This window comes from Rhinolophus sinicus, linkage group LG03 (assembly GCF_036562045.2).
Source record: "Rhinolophus sinicus isolate RSC01 linkage group LG03, ASM3656204v1, whole genome shotgun sequence".
In the NCBI taxonomy this organism is placed as follows: domain Eukaryota; kingdom Metazoa; phylum Chordata; class Mammalia; order Chiroptera; family Rhinolophidae; genus Rhinolophus; species Rhinolophus sinicus.
Window position 1 is genome coordinate 25,505,855 of NC_133753.1, and position 14,158 is coordinate 25,520,012.

General features: G+C 48.0%; 1 protein-coding gene across 2 annotated transcripts in view; it reads left to right on the forward strand.

Moving 5' to 3' along the window:
- The window catches only part of DPF3 (double PHD fingers 3), a 254,240-nt gene that overhangs the window by 165,881 nt on the left and 74,201 nt on the right, over positions 1 to 14,158 (forward strand). For both annotated transcript variants that reach the window (XR_012494614.1, XM_019733356.2), the window contains exon 7: positions 12,145 to 12,282. Coding sequence is in view for 1 of the 2 variants with exons in the window: in XM_019733356.2 (XP_019588915.1) it covers positions 12,145 to 12,282 (138 nt within the window). In the remaining variant the exon portion in view is untranslated. The remainder of the gene's footprint in view (positions 1 to 12,144; positions 12,283 to 14,158) is intronic.

Sequence of the window (14,158 nt, forward strand, 5' to 3'; positions counted from 1 at the left end):
TTGTAGAGGTTCTTTTTATTAAAAAATATTTTTTTCTATGGAAATACTACATGTTCATTGCAGAAAAATTAGAAATTTCAGATACGCATAGAGGGAAAATAAAAATCACCCATAATTTTACTCCTCAGATACAAGTTACATTTTGTTTTGTTGTATACTATTTTAGAATTCTCTCTTTCTCTCGCTCTCTCTGCGCACACACATACACACACACGCACTAAGATACATACCATTTGAACCCCTCCCCCAATTCAACATACATGAGGAACAGCTTTCCATGTCAATAAAGCCTTTTTTATGATGACATTTTAAGGTTATAAAGTACCTATAAAATACTGACATGCCCCAGTTTGCTCAATGTTCCACTTGTTGGATGTTTAGACAGTTTAAAATGTGTTCGCTATTAAAAACAATATTGCGGTTTTATCTTTGCATAATGCTTTTATTATTTCCTAGAAGCAGAATTACGAGGTCAAAGGGCCAGGTGCACAGTGTTGCTTTCATTGGAAGTCATGGTGGGGGGAGCTGGAAGCAGGCAGTGAGGCTCAGAGAGAGCTGAGTGAGGAAGAACGTGCCCAGGCTTTGGAGTGAAAAGGCTGAGGTCAAACTGTGTCTGTGCCGCTTGTTATCTGAGACTTGGAAGAAAAGCATTTGGGCTGGGAGCCTCCATTTTCCCAGGTGAAGCGGGGATAGTACGTGGGTGGGAAAGCTACGTGTGAGAATGTGTGTAGAGATACTTGCACATGGTACCTGCTTCATGAATGTGTCTCCCAGCTTTGCCTTTTCCTTATTTCCTATGTCTCCAATATAGTTGGAAAGATAAGGCTGATGTCACATGAGGAAGTAACCTACTGCCAGGCAGCATTGCATTGACTGGACAGTGGGCACTGTAGAAATTCAAGGGAGGGAGGGGGCTGGTGTGTCAGAGGGTGCTTCCCTAGGATGCAAAGCAGGTCCTCAGTGAGTGTGGAGTGAATTGATTTTGGTCTCCAGGGGTGGGGGTGGAGGGGTTGTGTGGGAAGAGGTAATAATAGTAGTGGCAAAAGTTTGTTGACTTATATTATGGGCCTAGAATGCTCTGTGGGTTTCATTTATATTCAATCTTTAATCTTCACAAAAGTGCCATGAGATAGTAGATGCTATGATCTTCTCCATCCCCCAGATAAGGAAGCTGGGGAGAAGAGGGCTCAATGAGCTTTCCTGAGGTTACACAGTGAATAAGGGGCAGAGCCAGGATTTAATCCCATTCCCGCAACCTGCCCATCCCCCACCCCCAGTCACTCACCTCTTTCTGGAATCGGCCTCTCTTGGTACACACCATTACATATGCTACCCTCACTCACATCTGCTGGCTGGACTGGGAGCCTTCTGAGGGAAGGGGCCACTTCATACTCAACTGGCATCCCAGCCCTAGCAGAGCACAGTGGTTGCTCCCAAAACGTTGCTGAATGTGGGATGCATATGTCAGGACAGGAGATTGACCCAAGCGGGGTGTCTGGGTAGGGAGATTGGGAGACACAGTTGGACAAGGCTGCTGCGATGGCCAGGCTGAGTTGCTTCGAGGTTGGCCTGCAAGGTCAATGGTGAATCCTGACATCTCTGCCAAGGACTAGGTGTTCAGGGAAGAGAGCTTGAAGCCTGATGGCTGGGAGGAGCCTTTACCAGTCAGTTAGGAGAAGACATGAAGTCTGGATGGTGGTGACAGCAGGAACAAAGTGGACGGGGCAAATAAGAAAGACATGAAAACTCTGCAGAACCTGGCAGAGGACAGATGGGATGCCGGATGCAAGAGAGAAGGAGGTGGCAACGACGACTCGTGAAGTTTTGAGCTTGGGTTTGGAGACATGAGGAGGCTTCCCTGGGCTGTTCTAGAGGAGGCAGAGGGAATTGTGGGGAGTGGGGAGACTGTGACATACGAGTTTGTAGAAATGGTGGGACACGCAGGCAGAAATGTTTAACAGATGCTAATGGACATTTGTTTCCCCCAAAGAAGTGAGGGATTTATGCCAATGTGGGAGGTGGATGGGGGCCTCCCTCAGGTAAGTCAGTGAGAGACACTGCCCCACAATGAAAGCCAGCTGTGTCTGAGGCAGCATTTGCGTCACATAGGCCCCTCAGGGATTCTGAGAGAGAGTGCGCTGGCCCGAGTCCCAAATGTTTGGGGACTGCCATACCTTGTGGCAGTGGGTCTGATTTTTCACTTTTCTCTGTTTATCTTCTCCAGAATGCTGACAATTATGTTTATTATTTAAATTGCTTTTACTGTAGGATTACAAACAAGAGTGATATTTTACCCTCTAAGCTAACTGAAGGCATGCTAATGTAGGACTCACTAGATAGCATAAGGAATCAAAGACACTGTCTCTACAAGGGATGATGGTCAGAAGACGATGGTTCAGAGCCTAAAATTTGAATCTTTGCTACGTCACGTCCTAGTCATGTCCTTGGGCAAACCACAAAACATCTCTGAGGCTTGGTTTCTTCTTTTAAGTACGGACAATAAGGTTAACTTTAGAGGTTTTCGGGAGGGTTAAATGAGACTGTGTGTAAAAGCAGCTCACTGCCTGGTTCATAGACGCGCTCAGTAAGAATTTGTTTTCATTGTACAAAGTTAAGAAAGGGTACTTATTTCACACCGAAGTGGGGCCCCCAGTTGTGTCCTGTGCACTGGCTGCTGGAATTGTCAGGGACCAGGGAAGCAATCTGATAAAGTGAAATGAATGATCAAAAATAGCTAATGTTTATTGAACGTTTGTTGTGTGCCAGGCACGGTGCGAAGCACTTTGCAGGATGGACTCACTAAGTTCTCAGAACACTCAGATGAGGTACGACGTATTATTATCCCCATTTTACAGACAAGGAAACTGAGGTTAGAGAGATCAAGTCACTTGCCCAAGGTCACACAGCCAATTAATTAGCTGACGCAGGAAGGCAGACCCCAGACTGACCGGAAGTCTGACCAGAAGTCCGTTACTGCTTCCCAACAGGGCAGGAAAGATTCCCACTAACACATTTAATGCTTTGGTTTTGGGAGTTTCTGCATGTCTCTGCCTAGAATCAGAATTAGGTTATATAGTATTTTGAAATGAAAGGCTTATAACTTATATCTGTTTTTCCTTTTTTAACCTGGGAGTCACATTTGCATATAGTATACGTATTCCTAAAACAAGTGAATGCTCTCCTTTGATGGAGACACAGGACTTCCGTCCGGGTCACTGGTGTTTCATAGATCCTGGCTCTGGGCTCACTCCTAATACATGGGTCGGTGCCAGGTCCTGAGGAATGTGGCTTTGAAAAATCAGGATGTTACACGCCACTCCTACTTCAGCCCCTGTGTTTCTATCCAGAAGAATTCTGTTTAAAATAAGCAGTGACCTGGAAGAAGAAAAGGAAAGCAGCTGCGGACCTGGCTTGGGGGGTGGGGAGAGGGTTGTAGGCAGCACCTGGGTGGGTCCTATGGCTGGGAGCCTACACGGCGTTTTTGCCACAGTTGAGGGAATAATTGCTTCAGGACGTGCACAGACCTCAGAGGACCCAGAGCACCAAGAGTTGTGAAACGCTAGAATGAAAGACAGAGATCATCTGATCCAACCGCCATGGTCTACAGATGTTGAAACCAAGGCCAAGAAGGTATGGGGTTTGTCCAAGGATGTTAGTGTCAGCCACGGCCACACCCCAGGTCTGCAGGGGGCCACCCACGCCCGATGGCCTCTGGGCTTGAGGGTGGGGGAGGGGAAGCCCACCTGGATTTGCCCGGGGAGAGCTCCTTGGTGCTGAGATGGTATAGGAACTAGACCAGTCTTGAAGCCACCACTTTAATCTCTTAAACTTGGTGGAGCCATCGCTGGCTTTTGAGAAAAGCCTGGGCATTTCAAACAGTCATAGGGATTAACACCCCACCCTGCATACACAAGTCTGAGCTGCTGCTGGGTTTTCTCCCGAGCTGAGTCACTTGGGGCTCCTACTGCTCGGAATTGGAGGTACAGGTGTTCCTCCATCCCCTCGGTGGTTCTGCAGAGAGAAGACAGGGTTGTCTGGAAGGTTTGGGGAGCCCCAAAAGTCTATGAACCAGTCTGGTAGGGTGTGATTCTCCTGTTAAAATGGCCTCCCATTATTTTCTGTCTTGGCCCCAGCAGCACATAGGGTTCCACTTAGAAAGGCTGAATGGAAGAGAATTTGATGATGGAATGATTGTGGAGGTGTGGGCAAGATAAAGGTACTGACAAGGGACGGGGATCCCCTCCCCATCCTGAGCCCCAAGAAGCAGGAAAGACACATGGCATCCAAAGAGGGCTGGAGCTGTGGAGGGGGGCATAGCCCTTGCACCAGCAGGCTGCCCAAGCAGGCATGGGCAGGGCACAAATCCTCAACTTCCCTCTACTCACCTTCTATTCTACTGCTGGTGCCTCCCACAGGCCAGACTCCACCAGAAGCAGACAGCAAGAGGCCGTAGAGGTCGGCCCCAGGCACTGGGGTAGGCATGGTGGCAAATAGAGAATGACTAGCAGTTGTGTGCTTCAGAGTCAGGCAGACCCGAGTTCCAGTCCTGACATTGCCATTTAGCAGGTTGCTTCAACTCCCTCAGCCTCAGTGTCCTCATCTGTAAAATGGGACGATCATCTTTACCTCGTGAGCTGTTGTGAGATTCAGTGTCAGAACGTGTGCCTGCTTGATTGTCTGTAAATGTGATGCTTTGGAGGCACCGGCAGATGACAGGCATTGCTGGTTGATTTTTACAGATGAGGAAGTCAAGCTGCAGAGAGAGTGAAGTGGCCTCCTCAGGGGTGTATGTAAGTGTCACAGGGCAGAGCTGGGAATGAGATGTGGCCTGGTGACTCCCAAGGCCCAGCCTTTGTCTCTTGAACGCTCATCCCGTAATTGCTATCAGTCGCTACTTTCAGTCTCTCAGAAACCACTGGCTCAGATACCCACTGTGTGCTCCAAGTTGGGCTGATGAAAATGTGCCAGAGTCATTAAGTTATCAGTGGGGAAGGCGGCCGCTTCTCCCCGGCAGGAAGGCTTCTGCTGTCTGCTGCAGCCGGCTTTGTTCACACAAACTGCCCCCGGTTCTCCCTCCCCCCTCCTCCTCTCACTCCTCCTCTTCCTCCTCCCTCACACCTCCTCCTATTCCTCTTTCTCATCCTCCCCCTCCTCTCTCTGCCCCCTCCTCCCTCCTTTCCAAGACAAGGAGTGAGTGGACTAGGGTCAGAGTGTGTGTGTATTGGGGGGGGGGCATGCTGTAAGTATTCTGAGGCAACACTGAAGGTATTCATAACTCCAGTCAGGAGGTCCTGCCTGGAGAATCCAGCTCTGGATGGGGAAGTGGGCAAGTACTATTTCTGCAGCTTGACAGATGGATCCGCCCCGGGGGGAAGGAGAGAGAGGAAGGCAAGCTGGACCTTCCTTATTGTCACAGCCATTCCTCTCCATGCGTGCCGTGCCAGGAACACAAAATCCAGGTGCATGCTTGCCAAGGTGAAAAGAAGGACCTTAGGCTGTGCACAGGCAGGGTTGACTGGTCCCAGGGGTGATGGCTTCAGAGGTGCATGACACAAAGGAGCTTGCCCTAGGGAAGGATACTGGAGCGGGAGGATGGGGGCACAGCCCTCTCTGAATGCTTCAGCAGCCTTGGGGCTCAGTCTGATTCTGCACGACAGATAATTCCAGAGTGAGATTGCTGACATGATAAAAGGATAGCAGATGGTTCTACTACTTTATTTTCAGAATGTGTCTTCCCCACCCTCTTTTTCTTGCTACTCCATCACCCCAGACTTCAGAGGAGAAAGGACTAGGTTTCCCCCTCCCCTTTTGGGTTTATTTCCTTTGCTGATCCACTTTAATGGCAGTGTGATACGTAATAACAGCTGACAATGGCTGAGGCTTACTATGAGCCAGGCGCAGTTTGAAAGGTATTCTCTCACATAACCCTCACAACTGTGAGGTAGGTGTGCTGTCACGATCATCCCCGTTTTCCAGAGAGGATGCTGAAGCAGAGAGAGATTTGGCTGTCAGTCAGCAGCGGTGTCGGAATTTGTAGCCAGGCAGTTCGGATCCCGCCCACCCACGGACCCACCATAGATCCTGCCTCTGAAGGCAGGGCCAACCCAGAAGAAGGGCCAGCGCAGTCGATGGCACTGAAGTGATCACTGCTGAGTGGCTAACCACTCTGGCCAGATTTCCAAGGTTACCTCAGAGGGGACTCAAGACGGATTGGGTCCTGCGTTCACTGTGGCAGCAATTATGCTACCAGGCTGGCTGTTTGGAATAACTCAGTCCAAGATCTCCACCTCTCTCCCCAACTGGTTTCCAGGACTGGCTGCATAATTCATGGGGCTCAGCGTAAAATGAAAATGAGGGGCCCTTTGTTCAATAAATATTAAGAATTTCAAGATGGCAACAGCAAAGCCTTAAACCAAGTGTGGGCCCCTTCTAGCCCGGGACCCTGTCTGAATGCACAGGTCACACGTCTGCGAAGCTGGTCCATACGTGTTCAGCGTGTTGGGGAGATAGAATGAAATACAGAAGGTGAAGCAGGACTGATTTTCCTTCTCTTCTAAGACAGTCAAAGCAGGATTTCCAAAGCATTTCTTTTCATCTAAACATAACAGTCATATCAAGATGCAGTTCAACCAAATAAATCTTAGAAATCTCTTGTCCCTCGGATGAAGTCATTTGAAGAACTGGGACTTGGGTCAGCAGCTGCATTTTGGGGTCAGGAATCTTGCTTCATGATCTCCAATCCCTCCTAACCCTGCCTTTCGATCCCCTCTGCTTCCTCCCTACTCCCCTCCCATCCCGCCTCCTGCCTCTTTTTCTTTAGCCTATGAGCCTGCTCAACAAGCACCCCTCAGCCTCCCTGTCCCCACAGCCCATTCGCTCACCAGCCTCACTCTTTCCCTCCTTCCACAGCCACGCTCGAAGGAACAATCCGTGGGTGCCATCACTAGCTACTTCCTCATTTCCAGGCGTACCCTAGCCTCCTGCAGCCTCGCCTCGTCCTCCACGAGGCTGCAGATTCCCTTCTCACTAAGGTGACCTCCTATTTGCCAAATCCAGTGGTCCCTTCTGAATCCCCATATTTCTTGACCCTTCTTAGGCATTGGACATTGTCCTGGCTCCGCCTGTGTGCCCGCCTCTGCTCCTTTGTAGGATGGGAGTGTGGGGGTGTGAGTACATTTACTTGACGCTCTAGAACAAGCCTGGCACGTGGCACACACTGAGTAGCTGTGAGCAGTGGCCAGGACCGGTGGTACCGTCACCTGGAAATCCTACTCCGTTTGCTTATGTTCCTCACTCCTGTGTGAGTCTTTCTTAACAAACTTTTCAAAAATCAGTTTTTCTTTTTCCACTGACTCTTAGGACACTGGTATTTTCTGAATTCTATCCTATGTCCACACCTTTCTTCTCTCTGTCCACAGTCTCTCCTTTTCTCCGTATCCATCACTTCCATTGCCACCCAGCCAACTCCAAAATCCACATCTCTTTCCCAGGCTCCAGGTGTGTAAGCCAACCCCAGACTGAACTCATTTGCTTCCTGCATCCGTTTACCCAGTTGCCCAAGTCAGTTGCCCTGGGTGGTTTTGTTTCTTCTTTAGCTGACACAGAGTGCTGGCCACAAGGCAGACCCTGTGCTGGTCACTGGGAATGCAACCGTGTGCAAACACACAGGGCCTGTCATGCTTCCTGCTGGTGGGAGACATGCTGATACATGATTATTCCTCAGAAGGTAACAGCCAGGGTCCTAATTTTGATGGAAAAGACTTTCCTGGGGAAGGACATTTGAACCAAATTCTGAAGGATGATGAAGCATTAATCAGGCAAATTGGGGCTGAGAGACATTCTAGGCAGAGGGAAGAGCTTGTGCAAAGGCTCTGTGGTGGAAAGAAAAATGCTTAAGAAATGTAAAGGCCAGTGAGCTGGAAGGCCAAGAAGGAGGTCAAGTGTGGCATCAGCTGAGGCTGGGGAGGGGAACGGGCTGGGTGGTGCTTGGCAGGGAAGGCTGTGTTAGTCTTTCTAGGCAGCTCTGTGCTGCTTATACTGACTGCTTTCTGCCACATTCTCATAACTCCTCTCCCATCCTCAAAGTCCTCATTGTTTCAACGTAGCCTCTTGCCACCGTCAAATCCATCTTGTGCACTATAGTCTTAAGTGGGGTTTCTAACATGTATATCGGATTAAGTTGGTCCTCAGGGTACAATCCTCCCCTGACTCCCCATTGTCAGAATAAAGTCCTGCCCAGCTTCCTCTCTTGTTAGTCCTCCTCACGCCCAGCCCCACGCCTCCTTCACACCAGCTCTTCTGAATTTCCTGTGGTTCCCCAAAGGTGCTGGCGGAATGTGCGCTTTTGTCTGCCTGGTGCTATCCTGCTCATCTCACAAGCCACAGCTCATCCCACCTCCTCCAGGAGGCCGCCCCATACCCTCAAGCCCATGTGCTGGCCCCTTGATGCAGGGCACATGCCCACACTGGCGCATTTATCCCACCTTCCTTCCTCCTTGTTGACATGTACTCTTCCTCTGCTAGACTGTGAACCCCTTGAGGGAGGGGAATAGGGCTTATTTATCTTTCTTCTACTGGTACCACAGGCTGAGCACATACTAGGTAGTTAGGAAGTGTTTTCTTGAAGACTTAGTGATGAAGGAATGACGGTATATGTAAGCAGGTGGGGGGACGAAGTTCCATCCAGAGAGCTCTGCATACAGGGACCACGGTAAAGGTGTGTGGCTTCCAGCACTTCTGTGGGCTGCCTGGCTTTGTTTCTTCTCATAGCTGAACTCAGGTCTCCGGGCTGCTTCTCACTGCCCTTGCCTGCCACTGCCATCCATCCAAAAGGGCAGGTGCACACAAGGCGGGCAGAGTCTAGCCCAAATACATCAGTCTTCTAGCATAGTGGTTTTTAAACTCACATATATCAGAATCATGTGGAGGGCTTATTAAAACACAGATTGCCAGGCTCCGCCCCAAACTTTCTGATTCAGTAGGTCTGGGGTGGAGCCCAAGAATTTGCATCTCTTACACGTTCCCAGGTGAAGCTGATGGTGCTGGTCTGGGGACCACTCTTTGAGACTCTCGCTTCTATCAAAAGGCTTTGCTCTAAAAATAGTTACCCTCTATGGTGTTGGGCAAGGAGAGATGGGAAGCTTTTTCGCTTGAGTTTGGTTTTGTAGGTTTCAAGGACTATTAGTATGAGATTATCGTGGATAGACAGATCCGATTCTATGTATTTACCTCCTCCCCCATCTCCAGGCTTTTCCACAAAGTGTCTCTGTGTTCATTCATCAGCCAGTCAATGAATGTGTTTTGAATGCATAGTCTGCACATGGCAGCATCTGAGGTGGACTTGTTGCTGTCAAGATGAAATCGATGTGAAAGTGTCCTAAGAGAGGTCCCCTAGTGCAGACATAACTAATTCAAGGGGTCCAAAGAAGAAGTGCCTGTTTGGATGGGTGGTGAGTTCCGCATCAGTGGAGTTGTCTAGGACAGGTGTCTAGAGTATTCGTGGGAATAGAACAATTTGATAGTTGGACACGATTGCTATTAAAATCCTGTGATTGAGGAAGACAGTGGTGACCGACATAACAAAATGGCACCCGTGAACTGCTGTGGTGGAGAGGATGGTGGGGGGTCTGCAGAGGCAGCTGAGGCGTCCTCATGTAAATGCTGCTGTTATCAGTCTTAGTTTTAATAAGCACTTATTCCTTACCAAGAGTATACTTGGTGATGAAATGGGGTCATATATAATGATCCCATAATTTGCTGTTTATTGACCTCATATCATTTAAAAGGTTAAATAGAGAAAGCCACAAGCAGGCCCAGAGTGTACCTCAGGGGCCTCTTTAGGTTTCACTTCCTGAGTCAAATGGCATTGAGATGTGTAGTACCATTTAATGTTTTTTGCAATATTTACAACAGAGGAAGGGAGGGGGGAAGAAGAGGGAGAAAGAGAGAGAGAGAATGTCAGTAGCCAATTGTAGGACTTGAATTTATAGTCACTAGGTCATCAGCTTGAATTTCAGACTCTCATCGTATTATGAAAGTCCAACCAAATGCCAGATTCTGTAGTAAGTCCCTCTTTCAGAAGCATTCAATAGGAAAGGCACGGCAGACCAAGCTGAACCCCTTGCCCCTCACTACTGGTTATTAAGCATCTTTTATGTGTTGGGTACTGAGTGAGCTAGCTTACAAATATTATTTGTAACCCCTTTAACTATCTTTCAAGGTAAATAGTGCTATCATCATTTTCAGATAAGAAAAAAGGCACAGAGATTATGTGTCTTGTCCAATTTCACACAGCAAAACTCAACTCATTTTTGGAAGTCAACATAACCATAAAATCGAAATGTGATAAAAGATAGGTCAAAAATTATAGATCTGTCTCAAGTCTGAGTATAGCTGCAAAATGCAATATTAGTGAATAGAATGCAGCAGTGTAGCAAATGGATAATACACTCTGACCAAAGGGAGTGTATTCTAGAAATCAAGAATGGTTCAATAATAGGGAAACATTAGGAAATCAGCATAATTCACTATCAACAAACTAAAGAAGAGTCATATATTAGTAGATGCTGAACAGGCGGCCTATAAAAGTCTATGATAAAATCATAAAACAGGAATAAGAGGAACTACTTAAATTTGATAAAGACTAAAAATTAGCCACATGTTTCATTCTAATGAATGAAACACTAAATCCAGCCTCATTAAAATAGGAAAATCTTGCTTTTGCTATTTTAAAAATATCGCCCTGGTGATTCTTACAAACTAAGCTAAGCAGATAATTTGTATAAATTTGAGAAAGAAGAGATGATTGTTTTTGCCAATGGTTGTAATACCTAAAAAACTAAGAGAATCTAGTAAGAAAAGAGACTTGACCAGAAATAATAAAAACAGTGGGCACAATTTCTGGAAAATAACTCTTCTCTATACTATGGAGTTCACGTAGCCAGTTAACTTTGGCACCTGGGACTAGGATTTGAACCCGGGTCTCACCATGAAGTCAGTGCTCTTTGTACCTTATGAGATATTTATACTCACCATAACCCAGTCATGTGAAAAGAGAGTGTGTTAAAGCTTGTAACCTCAGATGTTCCAGCAGATCAGCAGGGTGTGCTCTGCTGGGGGAAGGTGGGGGCAGGAGGAGACGGTTGGCATAGGAGTTTTACTGGAAGACCCTGGAGGCTTCCGCTGCCAGCAGTGCCACCTCTCCAGGGGCTGAGATACTGTCAGGGGAGGTTGGGGATGATGGTCTGGTCTGAAGCGATTTAGCTAGACATCTGCTTCTCAGGTACCGAGCAGCCAACCCAAGGAACTGCCCCGTCTCCTTGGCCGTACTTTATGTTGCTTTTTGCCCTTGTCTCACGGTGTCCATTTCAGAGACAGTGGGTACTAGGCTGCTGGGCCTCGAGCTCTTGGTTGCCACATCTACCAAGGATGCTTTGGCTTCATGGCTTCCATGGCGGAAAGGGGTGGAACATGTTTTTCTGACACCAAACCACTGAGTGATACCTCAAAATTATTATCCATGTCAAGTTTCTCTACTTCATAGAGTCAACCTCAGGACGGTGGAAGAAGCACTGCATAGGCATCTAGGAGACCTGGGTTCCAGTGGCTCTGCCACAACTAGCTGTGTGTTCCCAGGCAGCTCACTTTGCCTTGCTGGGCCTCACTTGCCCCATCTGTGCCACGGGGTGTTGGACTGGATAGTCTCCCAGTCCTAACTTCAAAATTAAAATAGTCATCATCCTTATCATGTGCCGGGCACTGTTTAATGCTTTGCTTAGAGATTAACTCGTCACTACTACCCTATGAGGTAAGTACTACTATTATTCCCATTTTCCCCCTGAAGAAACTGAGGCACAGAGAGGGTAAGTGACTTGCGTAGGGTCTCACAGCTAGGAAATGATGGAGCCCTGACACAACTTCCATCCTCTATTTGGTGGCTTTTCTTTTCTACCACCTGGGCCCATGTGGTAATAGTGGTGTTGATTCTGTCCAGGGGTAAGAGATGTTGGGGCTGGGAAACAGTTTTTAACGGATACCCAGCTCTGGGGTGGACGGATGGGAGTCATTACCTAGGAGAATGATGGCAGTGGCTGCAGAGGTTGCTGACATTTGCGTTTTCCTTTTCTTTCCTCTTCTCCTCTCTAGTTTGCGGCAAGCGCTACAAGAACCGACCAGGACTCAGCTACCACTACGCTCACACTCACCTGGCCAGTGAGGAGGGGGATGAAGCCCAAGACCAGGACACCCGGTCCCCACCCAACCACAGAAACGAAAACCACAGACGTGAGTTCCCACCTGGGTTGGGACAATGATGAAGTGGGTGGGCAGGGCCACAGAGCATTCCTTTTATCACCTGTGGCATCTTCTGGTGGTGACTGTTGATTGGTCTCAATGTCCTGGGGTGCGCTGGCTCGTTCAACCCAGCCTCAGCTGCCCCTGGGGTCATCCGAGCCCCAGGCTTAGAGTGAGCTGGGCAGGGGTGGCGCACTGAGCTCTGCTCTCAGGAAGGAAGGTGAGTGTTAAGGCAGAAGGGAAACATCCTCACTTGGCCATTGTCAAGTGCCAGACCTGTTCCTCTTCCTCTCAGCTCCAGAGGATCCATTCACAACTGCTGACCGGTAGAGGCTCCATTCACTTGGATGTGTCCATTCATACAGACATTCCAAATGTCTCCTTGGAATGCCACCAAGAGATGCAGAACATTCTTGATTGATTGTCTTGGCTTTAGGGGAGGCTTACAATTTTGATACAGGGCTCTCCTGCCCAAGAGCCTCCATGCTCTTTGCTTGAGCACACAGTCAGCAAATGTGAGCTGGGTGCGTTTGATATTTGGGATGCTTGGCTCGAATACCCAACATGATCCTGAAGATTTCTTTTTCCATTTCTATTCTTTCTTTTCTTCCTCAACTTCCAGTTATGAATTAGGGAGTCGTCAAAAAAGGCTTAGCATTCACCCCTTGATTTCCTCTAAAACATTCCCTATGGTTTCTGGACCTACCGTAAACTCAAAATGGGGTGGGATGATGGAAACTTCAGGACTTGCTTCAAGATGTAGGGCATTCTAAGATCATTAGGTAAGCAGTAATTGTGGACATGCTGTGTGTTTTCTATTTTGTTCAGAAGCTTTGGTGGTAGGTGTTCTTGAAGTGAACAATGTAATTGAAGGGATCAGACCTTTAAAAATATTTCAGACTCTAGGCTTTAGGGTGACTCCTGTGCATTCCAGCCAATCAGCTCAGTCAACTGATGTTGATTGGCTGTGCTCACCAAATGTATGAACTAATTAACACACCTTGGCCAAGACCTTTCTTTGGATTAGGGTGGGTTTTTGCCTAACCCCACCCCACTTTCCCCTGTCGCATTGCCTGCTGTATTACTCTGATCAGGCTGCTGTAACAACATAAAGCAGAGTAGGTGGCTTAAAGGACAGAAGTTTATTGTATCACAGCTCTGGAGGCTGGAAGTCCCAGATCAATGTGCCAGCTGGGTTGGATTCTTCTGAGGCCCCCTCCGTGGCCTGTGGATGGCCGCCTGCTTGCTGCCTCTTCACATGACTGTCCCTTTATGCACGTGCACCCTGCTGTCTCTGTATGTCCAAATTTCCTGTTCTTACAAAGACACCAGTCAGATTGCATCAGGGCTCATCCTAACAGTTTCATTGTAACTCTTCCCCTTTAATCACCTCTTTAAAGGCCTTATCTCCAAATATAGTCACATTCTGAGGTACTAGGGGTTAGGACTTCAACACATGATTTTGGGGGCAGCGAGGGGGGATGACATAATTCAGTCCATACACCTTCTTTAATTCTTACTCACTTTCAGAGTCCAGGCCTTTTGTGTGTCAGATACTTCTGTTCTTACCCACTGTTGTCACCTGGACAGAAAAGCAGGGTAGGAGGGTCGACAGCTTTGCCCACCTCCCCTCACCAGCTCCCAAGTAGCTATAAGGCTGCTGAGGTCTCTTGTCTTCTCTCTGGGGAGAAGCTTCCTTGGTCCAGCCACCCTTGTCTTTCAGAAAGGAAAATATTTGCATTTCCCTGTCTCTCTGCTATCCCTTCTCTGATCTAAGTGGCTGAGTGGTAGCTATTGTCTCCGTAGCTATTGTCTCCTAGTGGAGGAGATGGAGAGTGATCTCCTTTGATTTGGGTTGCTATCTGGA